We start from the raw sequence: 13900 nt of genomic DNA, 5'->3' as shown, positions 1-13900 counted from the left end.
CCCTATATTTCCCTACCACCTACCTATTCTAGGGGCAATTTATAATGGCCACTTTACCTATCAACCTGCAAGTCTTTGGCATGTGGGAGGAAACCGGAGCACCCGGCGGAAACCCACGCAGACACAGGGAGAACTTGCAAACTCCGCACAGGCAGTACCCAGAATTGAACCCGGGTCGCTGGAGCTGTGAGGCTGCGGTGCTAACCACTGCGCCACTGTGCCCTATTAATATCAATATTACTATTGATATTGTACCCTGAGCTTAGATTTGAAGCTGTAACTTTTCTGCATTTTGTTTTGCAGGACTGCACCCAAGACACAGTATACCGGATGCTCTGTACATGAAAACAATAATGGTCAAGCAGCTTTTGAAAATCCAATGTATGACACAAATGCAAAGTCAGCAGAAGGCAAGGCAGTTCGATTCGACCCCAATCTCAACACAGTCTGTACAATGGTATAAGGCGGGGGCTTTGTTTGATTACATAACCTGATAAACAGCTAGCGCTTTGCATCCTTGGGACATCTAGATTTTGACTAAACCAACTTATGTACAATGCACATTTGGTTCATTGCTATTTAAAGCACACTTTTCAGGAATTTATTGTACCAGATTTATCTGAAGAACCAGAAAAAAAAGAACATGTTTTCATGGCTCATCCAGTTTGAAACAGATTTGCTATTCATTCTGTTACTGGGGAGCTTTTCAGCGACTTTAGCTGCACTCTAAGAGTGCTTAGCCACAATTTTTTCAAAAAAAAATCCCTAAATACTTTCTCAGAAGAAAACTGCAGATACTTGAGGAGCATTGAACCTCTGTTTCAATGTTGCAAACAACGGGGGCTAGGATTTGGCATGAAGGTTGGGACACTGAATATGTAACATGACTGTGAAATACTGTATAGTCACGATTATTACAGATTTTGCCTTCTGGTGTAAAAAAAAACTTTATAAAGAACAACTGCAAAACTGATTTTAAATACCTGACTGTAAAGCGGCCAGTGTAATACTCACTAAACAGATTTCTATGGAACACTACCAGTCTTTTTTGATTGCGGAGAAAAATCTCTTCATCTATTTAATTTTTTTCCATATTTTTGTTTTGAATTTGTATTCTTCGTACAAAATGTTGAATTCTTGCCACAGAATAAAATAAGAAATATTTATACTATATATTCATATTTTCAAGTAACGCATATGCATGATATGTTGCATGCTTCATTATTATTTAATTCAGTTTTTTTTTTACAGCAAACCATTTTATTTATTGTCTAATACAGTCTTGCATAAGCGCTTACTACAGTTCATCTGGACCCTTTCAACATTAAGTGATTTACAGTGTGGTTGTAATGCATTTTGCACTATCGATACTCATGATGTTATCGATGTGTGTAATAGAGCAAACATATTTGTTGAAATCTGATTGGGGTTTTGTCAGGTGGAGAAGGCAAAAATATAGACTATGATTATAGATGGCATCACCTGACCCAACTGCTTTTTTTGCCCATTCTCGAATTAATTAAATACATACTTTTATTTTTCCATTGTACATCTCAACAGTAAACATTAGTAGGCTATGAGTGTGTTTGCTAATGAGAGACAAGAAATGGATCTCTTGCATGGATGGTTGTGATGTGTCCAAGAGCTCATCTTGGTTTCAAATGTTTATTCGACTGTTTTAATGGCAACCATACTCCACATGATTCCCTATACTTTCTATTGGTCATCTTCTTAACATTTGCCTTAAAGAGTAGAGCCATGTCATACTATACACTGTAGTAGCAACAAGTTTTCATCTTCTCTCTCTACTAATCAACTGTTCATACTCGAAGCTCATCTCATTGCACACAAAAGATTGTTGCCACTGTGTTTGCAAAACATTCGCATGAAACTTCAAGAACAGAAGTACAATCAAACTAAGATAATCTGTTTTATTTTGCTGACAAGATTATCAACTAACTGGAGATATTACTATTGTTGTAACTGTAATGTATGCACTGTGCCTACCAAAAATTAATTGAGGCCAAGGTTGCTGCTCCGAAAATGTCCTATGAGTGTATTTTGTTCAGTCAAAAATCTAGCATTGGGCTTCAAGATCCATTTATCTTTAATCACAAGAATTGATTACATTCAAATATAGGAATTTTACAATGCATCTGAAGCTGTATTAAAGTTAACTGCAATTATTTTTCTTCAAGTTGTCTCATGTATGTTTCTGCACACCCAGGTTTGTATACCATAAGTGACTGCAATAAACAACGTACATCCACTGAGATTAGAACAAACTTTAAATTGTACCTGAATCAAATTTCATGTACAACCTCCTTACTCCTCTGTATCATGTTTATTATAATTAGATGCATAAAAATTTCTTTTGTAAAGAAATATATTTTTATGAAAAAAGAATTTGTAAAATGTATGGATCGATGATGTAAATTTTCAATACATTGTAAAAAGAATAAATGGCTCAATGCTTTTGTACATTTTGTTTATGTGGGCTATATATTGTCCGTGATTCATTTTTAGTTTGTTCTTTTGTGGGTTACTGGTAACTTATAGGAACATAGGAGTAGGCCATTCAGCCCATCGAGCCTGCTCCGCCATTCAATCGGATCATGGCTGATCATCCACTTCAATGCCTTTTGCCCACACTATCCTCATATCGCCTTATGTCATTTGTATTTAGAAATCTTTTAATCTCTGCTTTAAACATACTCAATAACTGAGCTTCCACAGCCCTCTGGATAGAGAATTCCAAAGATTCACAACCCTCTGAGTAAAGAAATTTCTCCTCATCTCTGTCCTAAGTGGTTTCCCCCTTATTTTGAAATTGTGGCCCCTGGTTCTAGACTCCCCAACCAGGGGAAACATCTCCGCTGCATCTACCCTGTCTATCCCTTTAAGTATTTTGTAGGTTTCAATTAGATTACTTCTCATTGTTCGATACTCCAGTGGCTCAGTTTCCCCAATCTCTCTTCATAGGACAGTCCCGCCATCCCGGCAATAAGTCTGGTGAACAATCATTGCACTTCCTCTATGGCAATAATATTCTACCTAAGGTATGGGGACCGAAACTGCACACAGCACTCCGAGTGCGGTCTAACCAAGGTTCTATACAGTTGAAGCAGGACTACTCTACTCCTGTACTCAAATCCTCTTGTGATAAAGGCTAACATACCATTAGCCTTCCTAAGTGCTTGCTGCACCTGCATGTTAGCTTGCAGTGAGTTATTGACAAGGACACCCAGGTCCCTTTGTACATCTACACTTTCTAATCTCTTACCATTTAAGAAATACTCTGCACAACTATTCCTCCTACCAAAGTGGATCACCTCACATTTTTCCAGATTATATTCCATCTGCCACGTTCTTGCCCACTCACTAAGTCTGTCCCAATCCCCTTAAAGCCACTTTGCATCTTCCTCACAACACACATTCCCACCTAGTTTTGTGCCATCCGCGAACTTGGAAATGCTACATTTGGTCCCCACATCCAAATCATTGATATATATTGTTAACAACTGGGGCCCAAGCACTGATCCCTGTGGTACCCCACTAGTCACAGCCTGCCAATGCAAGAATGACGCGTTTATTCCTACTTTCTGCTTTCTGCCTGTTAACCAATCCTTAACCCATGCCAGCATATTACCTCCTATCCCATGTGCTTTAATGTTGCTAACCAACCTCCTTTGGTGACTTTATTAAAAGCCTTTTGAAAATCCAAGTATACCACGTCCACTGACTCCCTTTTATCAATTCTGTTAGTAACATCCTCAAAAAACTCCAACAGGTTCATCAAACATGATTTCCCATTCATAAATCCATGTTGACTATGCCCAACAGATGATTATTATCCAAGTGTCCATTTATCACATCCTTCAGAATAGACTCTAGCATTTTCCCAATGACTGATGTCAGGCTAACAGGTCTGTAATTCCCTGTTTTCTCTCTCCCTCCCTTCATAAATAGTGGGGTGACATTTGCAACCTTAGAGTCTGCAGGAACCACTGCAGAATCTATAGAATTTTAGAAGATGATCACCAATGCATTCACTATCTCCATAGTTACCTCTTTCAACACTCTTGGATGTAGAACATCAGGTCCTGGGGAATTATCAACTTTCAGCCCCATTAATTTCTCCAATACAACCTTCCTACTAATAATTTCCTTCAATTCCTCATTCTCCCTCATCCCTTGGATCTCTAATTCTGGGAGAGTTCTTGTATCTTCCTCAGTGAAGACAGAAATGAAGTAATCATTTAGCTTCTCTCCCATTTCTATATTCCCCATTATAAATTCTCTTGACTCTGCCTGTAATGGACCCACATTTGTCTTAGCCAAACGTTTCCCTTTTATGTTACTGTAGAAGCTTTTACAGTCTGTTTTTATATTTTTTGCTAGATTACATTCATATTCTATTCTTCCTTTATCAGTTTCTTCGTCCTCCTTTGCTATATTCTAAAATCCTCCCAATCCTCAGGTTTACTACTATTTCTGGCAACTTTATAGGCCTTTTCTTTTAATCTTATACAATCCTTAACTTCCTTTGTTATCCACAGTTGACTGCCTTTATTTTTGAGATTTTTCTGCCTTGAAGAAATGTATAGTTGCTGTAAACAATGTAATATTTCTTTAAAGACTATCCATTGCCTATGTACTGTCATACCTTTTAATGTATTTTCCCAATCCACCGCAGCCAATTTGTCCCTCACACTTTCACAATTTTGTTGCGACCAGATGAGAAAGAGGTCTAGACTTCCCCTTCAGCCTTCACCTGGTCTTACTGTAACAGGGTTTAATTTTTAAACTCACCGCATCTTTAGCTCCCCCTTGGTGAATCCTTGTTAACCGCTTTCCAGTTATAAGGTAAAGAAAATAGCACAAACAGGCTTTCTTAGGTTTCAAGAAGAAAAGTTGGAATTTATTAAACTTAAACTCTAATTCATTTAACGCCTTCGGATACATGACGCGCCCATGCTAGCAAGCATACGTGATATACACATGCAAATAGAGACAGAAAAGAGCAGAAGAAAAAGAAAGTCGAAACGTTTGAGGCAATATCTGAAGAGTTTTCATTATGGTTCTTCGATCTCACTGTAAGTAGATCTTGCTTTTTGTTGGGGCCCAGTATTCTTCTTAAACTTTGTTCGCTGAAAGAGGTTTTCTCTCTTAGGGTTCATGGGTCTTCAGTGGATTCAGAGGCTTGTGAGAAAGAGATGGGAACAGACAGGAGAGAGATCTCAGTCCAGGAACAAACAGAGTTTCTGCCCGAACTGTTTGTACTAATTCAAAAACTCCGGTTTCCCAGCAGGTTAGTCATGTGACTAGCTGGTTTGATCATGTCCTTTTGTGCATTTGGCCATCTTAACATTCAACCTGGAATGCGAGCTCCCCCACCTTCGACGTCTGGTGATCAAAAGTCCATTGTGGGTTGAATGTGTCAGGGAATGCCTGCTTTGTCCTTCCAAATACTGTCTGTCAATATGCAAATGTCATTTCCAGCCACGACTGATCTGTTTAACAAGTCCTTTCTTCACTCCAGTACCAGTTTCAAATCAATGTTCATGACAAAATTAATTTGCCTCATTCTTGGCAGGTGGGGGCCTAGCATGACAGTTTCCTTTGTTCAAATTTAACACCCTGGCTTCAGATTGAAGTACCTCACTTTCAAACATAACGTAAAATTCTATCACACTATGGTCACTCGTCCCTAAAGGTTCTTTTACAACAAGATTATTACTTAACCCCTTCTCATTACATAGTACTAGATCTAAAATAGCCTGTTCTCTAGTCAGTTCCTCAACCTACTGCTCTGGAAAACCATCCCTAACACACTCCAGAAACTCGTCCTCCACAGTATTAGTGCTCATTACGTCTACCCAGTCTATATGCAGATTCAAGTCACCCATGATTACTTTATTACCCGTGCCACATGCTTTTGTAATCTCCTGATTAATATCATGCCCCATACTACCACTACTGTTTCATGGCCTATAAACAACTCCTACAATGTTTGCTGCCCCTTGCTGCTTCTTAGCTCCAACCAGACAGATTCCACATTTTGTTTGTCTGATCTGAGATCCTCCCTTACCAATATACTGATCCCATCCCTTATTATCAGTGCAACACCACCTCCTTCTCACCTCTGCCTGTCCTTCTAAAATGTCAAATATTCTTGAATATTCAATTCCCAGTTTTGGTCACCTTATAGCCACGTTTCCGTTACGGCAATTAGATCATACCCATTTATCTTTATTTGGGCTGTAAAATAATGTACCTTGTTGTGAATGCTGTGTGCATTCAGGTAGAGTGCCCTTAACCTTGTCATCTTGACATTATTCTGCATTCTGAGCCTGGTTGATGCTCGCCTTTGTTTCGCCTGCCTTCTAATGTCACTTGCTACTTTTCTACCTCCTGTTACCAGCTTTACCTCCTTCCAATTTGAGCTACCCCTCAGGTTCCCATCCCCCAAACAAACTAGTTTAAACCCTCCCCAACAACACCAGCAAATCTCCCTGCGAGTATATTAGTTCTGGTCCTGTTAAGGTGTCGCCCGTGCATCTTATACAGGTCCCACCTGCCCCAGATCTAGTCTCAATGCCTCAGAAATCTGCTACCCTCCCTCTGACTCCAATTCTCCAGCCACGTGTTCAATTGATCAATCCTCCTATTACTATGCTCACCAGCACGTGGCACTGGGACTAATCCTGAGATTACTGCTTTGGAGTCTACTTTTAGTGCAGAACTAAAAGGATGCTGCAATGTCGGAGGTGGCTGTCTTTCTAGATTAGATGTTAAATTGAGGTCCCATCTGCCTGCTTTGGTGGACATAAAAGATTCCACAGCACCATTCAGTGAATAATAGGTGAGTTCTGCCAGTTCCTTGGTCAACATTTATTTCTCAATCAATACCATAAAAAAATCATTCTTCTCGTTATTTGTAGGACCTTGGTCTGTATAAGTTGTCTGCTGTGTTTTCTACAGAACAGCGGGTGTGCATAAATTGGCTGCCATATTTTCTACAGAACACCAGTGACCATACTTCTATGGTAATTCATTGGCTGTAAATCTCTTTGGGACATTTTAAGGGCAAATAAATGCAAGCTTTTTCTTACATTCCTGCAGTTCAAAATCCAATTTTCTAAGAAGAAACAACATGAGTTCTATTGAATCATAGTTTACGGAAAACATACTTATCATGCAGCAAGAACATAATCTGTTTGTTGAAAATTGATCGTGTAATAAACCAGCAGAATGAGTACAAAATATATACTCATTTGCCATCAAGACTTCATACAGAGAGACGCTATCCAATAATGGGGTATCTGCATTTCAAGATTACATTTAATCATTGATGCTATGAGATACTCAAGAAACATTTAGCAATTGAAAAGTACACGATATATAAAACAAAGCAAGTGAGAATTTTTGAGTCGTGCTGTCAAGTTATCTGATTTCATCATCATAAGTGAAAGCAAACAGCAGAAAATGATTTTAAAAATCCCTGAAAGTTAAAATCCTAAATGACTGCACTTCCCACACAGTAAATCGCTATCGATTTCACAAGACTCTGAATTCAGAAGGGGGGAAAATTCAAATATTCCCATTTTCCAAGGCAGAGGTCACAATTCACAATAACCCTGCGCCTGATCCCATTGTGGCAGGCAGCACGCAAATTTGTTCTGCGTCTTCATTTCAAAGATTTCAGAATGTAACCCAGTGCTGAATGCCCTGCAGGCTGGATGCAGGCTCAACAGGGGAGTGGGTGCCAAGCAGCATGCACGTATTTCAAGAAGAAGCACAGAAAATGGAGCATCAGGCAAGACAGAGGGCTCCCAGCTGCTGGAGGCATGAGTACAGGAGATGTAAAGGGGGAGCAAAGCAATGGTCCTGCAGGAGGCCCTCAACCCTAAGAAGGGTATTGGAGCAGGTGTCCAGGGAGGTCAATTCCCAGAGTCTGGCCCTGAGGACTTGACAGCATTGCTAGAAGTTGTTCAATGGCCTCACACGGGTGGCTAAGGTCAGTGAATGCATCTTCACATAACATTTTCTACCCATAGCTCCACCAACCCCTCATGTGACTCAATGTACTATATCCCCATCACTCATCCATCAGCACTCAGGACTTATGCCTAACATTCAGAGATTCCACTTCACACTCACACACTTTCCAATGCTACCGGCCTCACAACTATCTCTCACTGCTTTCACATGCCTACAGCTATTCAGCTATGGCAGGCATATAACCCAAACATATTGCAACACAACCACTGATATTCTTTTTTTTGAAGGACATGGTGGGCAATAACAGGAAGGCAAAGAGCAGGACCAGATGGGGACAGGTATACCTGCATCACCTGAGACCTCTGGAGGAGATGGTGTTCCACATCATAGGGACGACTATGACAGCAGCTGTTGCATCTGTCATCACTGAGAACACTTAGGATGACAGTCTATCCCTTCCTTATGCCCATGCTCAAATTCCACCTCACCCTCATCCTGCATTCTGGCATGAAGTGAAAGCTGCAGATGGTGAGACCATGAACCTTTTTCTTTATGTCCCACCTCACTGTCACTCCAAGCCCCTGCTTCTGCATTTCTGTTTTCAGATGCCTAAGCATCCACCTGGCCAGCCAGTGCAGCCTCATGAGGATGGAATCCATGAGGAGGAAGCATCATCAGTTGATCTGACACTCACAGCCACTAGCTTAGATACTGGCACAGCACATATAGTAGAGGGGAGTACAGAGTCTGGAGCTGCACACGATGTATCATGAGGCATGAGTGGTCTGCAGCTCAATCAGGGAGAAAGGACTGTTCATGCCCCAGCTCCCTGGAGACTGAGGTTGCAAATGAGTCCGACTACATGGGACTCAGATGAGGACTTTGCTAAGGTGACGTAAAGGAGAACGCTGATGAGCATGTATATCGATATGCTTGGTGTATTGGCAGGCCAGCCAGACAGCCTCCTCTCACTGTCAAGGAACATGGAGGAGCCTAGCTCCAACGTGGCACAGGGCTTCATGCAGAGTTTGGAGCCCATCCTTTCAAGCATGGAAGTGGTGGCCAACTCCATGAGTTGTGAACCCATCCATTATGCAGTGTTTAGTGACCAAAGTCTCAGCTTCTACTGCAACATAGTGGAAAATCTCCATGCAGGCTCAGAATGTTGCAATCATGGCTGTGGACCTCAGTGCTCAAAAGGAAATGCAGGCTTTCCTGGCATCCAGCAATCTTCCCTCCAACAGCTTACTAGGATTGCTGAGGTGCTATCTGGGAGAGTGGTAGTGGCACCCTAGAGCAGAAAACTGCTGCCCTTTCTCAGGATGATAGCATTTGTGCTCACACCACAGACACTCCACCTCCCCCATGTTGCCTCCCAGCCAGCCAGCCAACCCAGAATGCTGCTGCCTATGCTGATGTGCTGCAGTCCGCAGCCGGGCCCTCAAGGCTCAGAGCTCCTCTCGAGGTCATCCTGTACGGCCATCAGCAGTCTTCCCCACTGACAGTTAGCAGCCTTCCACCAGCCAAGCTACAGCCACTGGGATAGCACTGGATAGGAGCAGTAGACCAGGCAAAGACAAGACAGGCACTAAGGGGATGCACAGGGTGAACAGTTTTGTATATATAATTGGATGTGTTGTTGAATAAAGATGTTGTGGAAAGATTTTTTTGTTGGTGGTTTCTTCTTTCTTTCTTTTGGAATTTTGGCTAAGAGGATGCTGTGTTGGAATGTCGCGGATGGCTTGAAAGGTGGGGAATGTTGGATTAATGATGCTGATGGAATGACGTCTTAGGGAACTGGAGTCTCAGTAGCCACTCATGGACAGCCTGTCTGGAGCAAAGGAGTCCTGGATACCTCCTTCCTGCATCTTCCTCCTCATCCTCCTCCTGAGGGTGATCTCCAAATGCCTGGTGGCAATGATTACACCCTCATTAAAGCAAGGTTTGGAAGGTACAGCAGACCACTGCAATCTTGGACATCCACTCTGGTGAGTACTGGAGGGCTCCTACAAGTGGTCCAGATAGTGAAACTTGCTTGAGGAAACCGGTGGTTTGCTCCATGGTGATTTTTGTAGCTGCATGACTCTCATTATAGGTGCACTCTCCTTGAGTGGTCAAGTGGTGAAGGGGAGTCATGAGCCAGATGTATAGAAGGTATTCCTTGTCACCAAGCAACCAGCTTGTTTGTCATGGTAGCCCAAAGATATGGGTGCAATTGACTGCTTCAGGTTGAAGGCACAGTGGCTGCTGCTGGGATAGCAGACATTCTCCAAGACAATCATTGTCATGATCGCACACAAACCACACATTGACGAAGTGGTAGCCATTGCGGTTGCAATACATCCCCCTTTTAACATGTGGGGCTGCAGAGACATGTGCTGCAATCAATGGCTCCCTGCACTATTGGGAATTCTGCTACCCTAGCAAAACCGCATGCCGGCTCCACCTCTCCTGCTGGAAAGGGGTTCCATTATCACCCCTTTGCAGGGATGGACAGTGAACTGGAAAATGCTGGCTATGTTGCCTGTTCCCATCTGAATGATCAGCTTACATAGAGGTTGAGGGCCACAGTAAGCTTGACTGGCAGAAGTGTCCGTGCCAATGCTGTGTGGCTCTAGATCCTGTTGAAGGAGGTGGCACAGTTCAGTAGCCATGTCCTTGGTGAACTGTAGGCTTCTCACACATTGCTCCTGGCTGAGGCGGTGGTAGGAGAAGTGCTCCCTGAAAACTCTTGGTGGATGGGGCCGTCTGTGGAGAGCCCTTCCTCTTCCCTCTTTGTGCACAGCTTTCCCTCTTTGCAACCTGTGCTCCATATCTGTTGTGTTGCAACCCAAGAGCCCCTATAACTTTGGCAGGATTTCTGTTGACAGGGCAGAAAACTCCTCTGACCTCCCTGTCAGGATGCAACAATACTGCCTTCAAAATTTAACAAGTCACTAAAATTCTTCCAAGCACACACCACAGTACTTCCACAAACTTTGCCAGAGCAAAAGTAAGTCAAAACATAGAAACATAGAAAATAGGAGCAGGGGTAGTCCATTTGGCCATTAGAGCCTGCTCCGCCATTCATTATGATCATGGCTGATCATCCAACTCAGTAGCCTGTTCCCGCTTTCGCCCCATACCCTTTGATCCCTTTAGACCCAAGAGCTATATCTAACTCCTTTTTGAAAACATTCAATGTTTTGGCCTCAACTGCTTTCTGTGGTTGCAAATTCCATGGGTTCACCACTCTCTAGGTGAAGAAATTTCTCCTCATCTCAGTTCTGAAAGGTTTACCCCGTATCCTTAGACTGTGACCCCTGGTTCTGGATGCCCCACCATCGGGAACATCCTTCCTGCATCTACCCTGTCAAATCCTGTTAGATTTTTATAGGTTTCTATGAGATCCCCTCTCACTTTTCTGAACTCCAGCGAATATAATCCTAACTGATTCAATCTCTCCTCATATGTCAGTCCCGCCATCCCAGGAATCAGTCTGGTAAACCTTCGCTGCACTCCCTCTATAGCAAGAACATCCTTCCTCAGATAAGGAGACCAAAACTGCACACAATATTCCAGGTGTGGCCTCACCATGGCCCTGTATAAATGTAGCAAGGCATCCCTGCTTCTGTATTCGAATCCTCTCGCTATGAAGGCCAACATACCATTTGCCTTTTTTACCGCCTGTTGCACCTGCACGCTTACCTTCAGTGACTGGTGTATGAGAACACCCAGGTCTCGCTGCATATTCCCCGCTCTCAGTTTATAGCCGTTCAGATAATAATCTGCCTTCCTGTTTTTGCTACCAAAGTGGATAACCTCACATTTATCCACATTATACTGCATCTGCCATGCATTAGCCCACTCACTCAACTTGTCCAAATCACCCTGAAACTTCTCTGCATCCTCCTCACAACTCACCCTCCCACCCAGTTTTGTGTCATCTGCAAATGTGGAGATATTACATTTATTTCCCTTATCTAAATCATTAATGTATATTGTGAATAGCTGGGGTCCCAGCACCGATCCCTGCAGTACCCCACTAGTCACTGCCTGCCATTCGGAAAAAGACCCATTTATCCCTACTCTTTGTTTCCTGTCTGCCAACCAATTTTCTATCCATCGCAATACACTACCCCCAATCACATGCGCTTTAATTTTACATGCTAATCTCTTATGTGGGACTTTGTCGAAAGCCTTCTGAAAGTCCAAATAAACCACATCCACTGGCTCCCCCTCAACAACTCTACTAGTTACATCCTCGAAGAATTCTAATATATTTGTCAAGCATGATTTCCCTTTCGTAAATCCATGCTGACTCTGTCTGATTCTACCACTGTTCTCCAAGTGCTCAGTTATAAAATCTTTGATAATGGACTCTAGAATTTTCCCCACTACCAACGTCAGGCTGACTGGTCTATAATTCCCTGCTTTCTCTCTACCTCCCTTTTGAAATAGTGGGGTTACATTAGCTACCCTCCAATCTGTAGGAACTGTTCCAGAGTCTATAAAATCTTGGCAGATGACCACCAATGCATCCACTATTTCTAGGGCCTCTTCCTTAAGTACTCTGGGATGCATACCATCAGGCCCTGGGGATTTATCGGCCTTCAATCCCATCAATTTCCCCAACACGATTTCTCTACTAATACTGATTTCTTTCAGTTCCTCTCCCTCACTAAGCCCTGTGTTCCCCAACATTTCTGGTATGCTATTTGTGTCCTCCTTTGTGAAGACAGAACCAAAGTATGTATTTAGTTGGTCAGCCATTTCTTTATTCCCCATAATAAATTCCCCTGTTTCTGACTGCAAGAAACCTACATTTGTCTTCACCAATCTTTTTCTCTTCCCATACCTCTAGAAACTTTTACAGTCAGTTTTTATGTTCCCCGCAAGCTTGCTCTCGTACTCTATTTTCTCCTTCTTAATCAATCCCTTGGTCTTCCTTTGCTGAATTCTAAACTACTCCCAATCCTCAGGTCTGTTGTTTTTCCTGGCAAATTTATTTGCCTCTTCCTTGGATCGAATGCCATCTCTAATTTCCCTTGGAAGCCATGGTTTGGATACCTTTCCCGTTTTACTTTTGCGTCAGACAGGGATAAACAATTGTTGCAGTTCATCCTTGCGCTCTTTAAATATGTGCCATTGCCTATCCACCGTCATCCCTTTAAGTAACGTTTCCCAATCTGTCATAGCCAACTCGCGCCTCGTAGTTTCCTTTATTAAGATTCAGGACCCTAGTTTCAGAAGCAACTACGTCACTCTCTATCCATTCTATCATATTATGGTCGCTCGTCCCCAAGGGGTCTCACACCACTAGATTGTCAATTATTCCTCTCTCATTACACAATACCCACTCTAGGATGACCTGTTCTCTGGTTGGTTCCTCAACGTATTGGTCCAGCAAACCATCCCGTATACACTCCAAGAATTGCTCCTCTATGATATTGTGACTAATTTGATTTGCCCAATCGATATGCAGATTAAAATCACCCATAATTACAGATGTTCCTTTATCCCATGCATCTCTAACTTCCTATTTAATGCCATTGCCAACATCACCACTACAGTTTGGGGGTCTATATACAACCCTCACTAATGTTTTTTGCCCCTTCGTGTTTCTCAGCTCTACCCATACAGATTGCACATTGTCAGAGCTAATACCTTTCCTCACTATTGCATTAATTTCCTCTTTAACCAGCAATGCAACTCCACCGCCTTTTGCTTTTTGTCTGTTCTTCCTAAATACTGAATATCCCTGGATGTTCATTTCCCATCCCTGGTCACCTTGCAGCCATGTCTCTGTAATCCCGACTATATCATACCCGTTTACATCTATTTGCGCGATTAATTCATCCACTTTATTGCGAATGCTCTGCGCTTTAAGGCACAAAACCTTAAGGCTTGTCTTTTT

The 13900-nt window shown here is 42.4% G+C and overlaps 1 protein-coding gene across 1 annotated transcript in view; it reads left to right on the top strand.

Moving 5' to 3' along the window:
- Positions 1-1134, top strand: part of csmd3b (CUB and Sushi multiple domains 3b) — a 2327439-nt gene extending 2326305 nt beyond the window's left edge. Inside the window, exon 70 of the mRNA XM_068032163.1 lies at positions 304-1134. Coding sequence (XP_067888264.1) covers positions 304-463 — 160 coding nt within the window. The 3' untranslated portion in view covers positions 464-1134. The remainder of the gene's footprint in view (positions 1-303) is intronic.
- The last annotated feature ends 12766 nt before the right edge of the window (positions 1135-13900 follow it).

Source organism: Heterodontus francisci, chromosome 5, assembly GCF_036365525.1.
Source record: "Heterodontus francisci isolate sHetFra1 chromosome 5, sHetFra1.hap1, whole genome shotgun sequence".
NCBI classification, from domain to species: domain Eukaryota; kingdom Metazoa; phylum Chordata; class Chondrichthyes; order Heterodontiformes; family Heterodontidae; genus Heterodontus; species Heterodontus francisci.
This window is presented reverse-complemented; position numbering and strand designations above follow the sequence as displayed.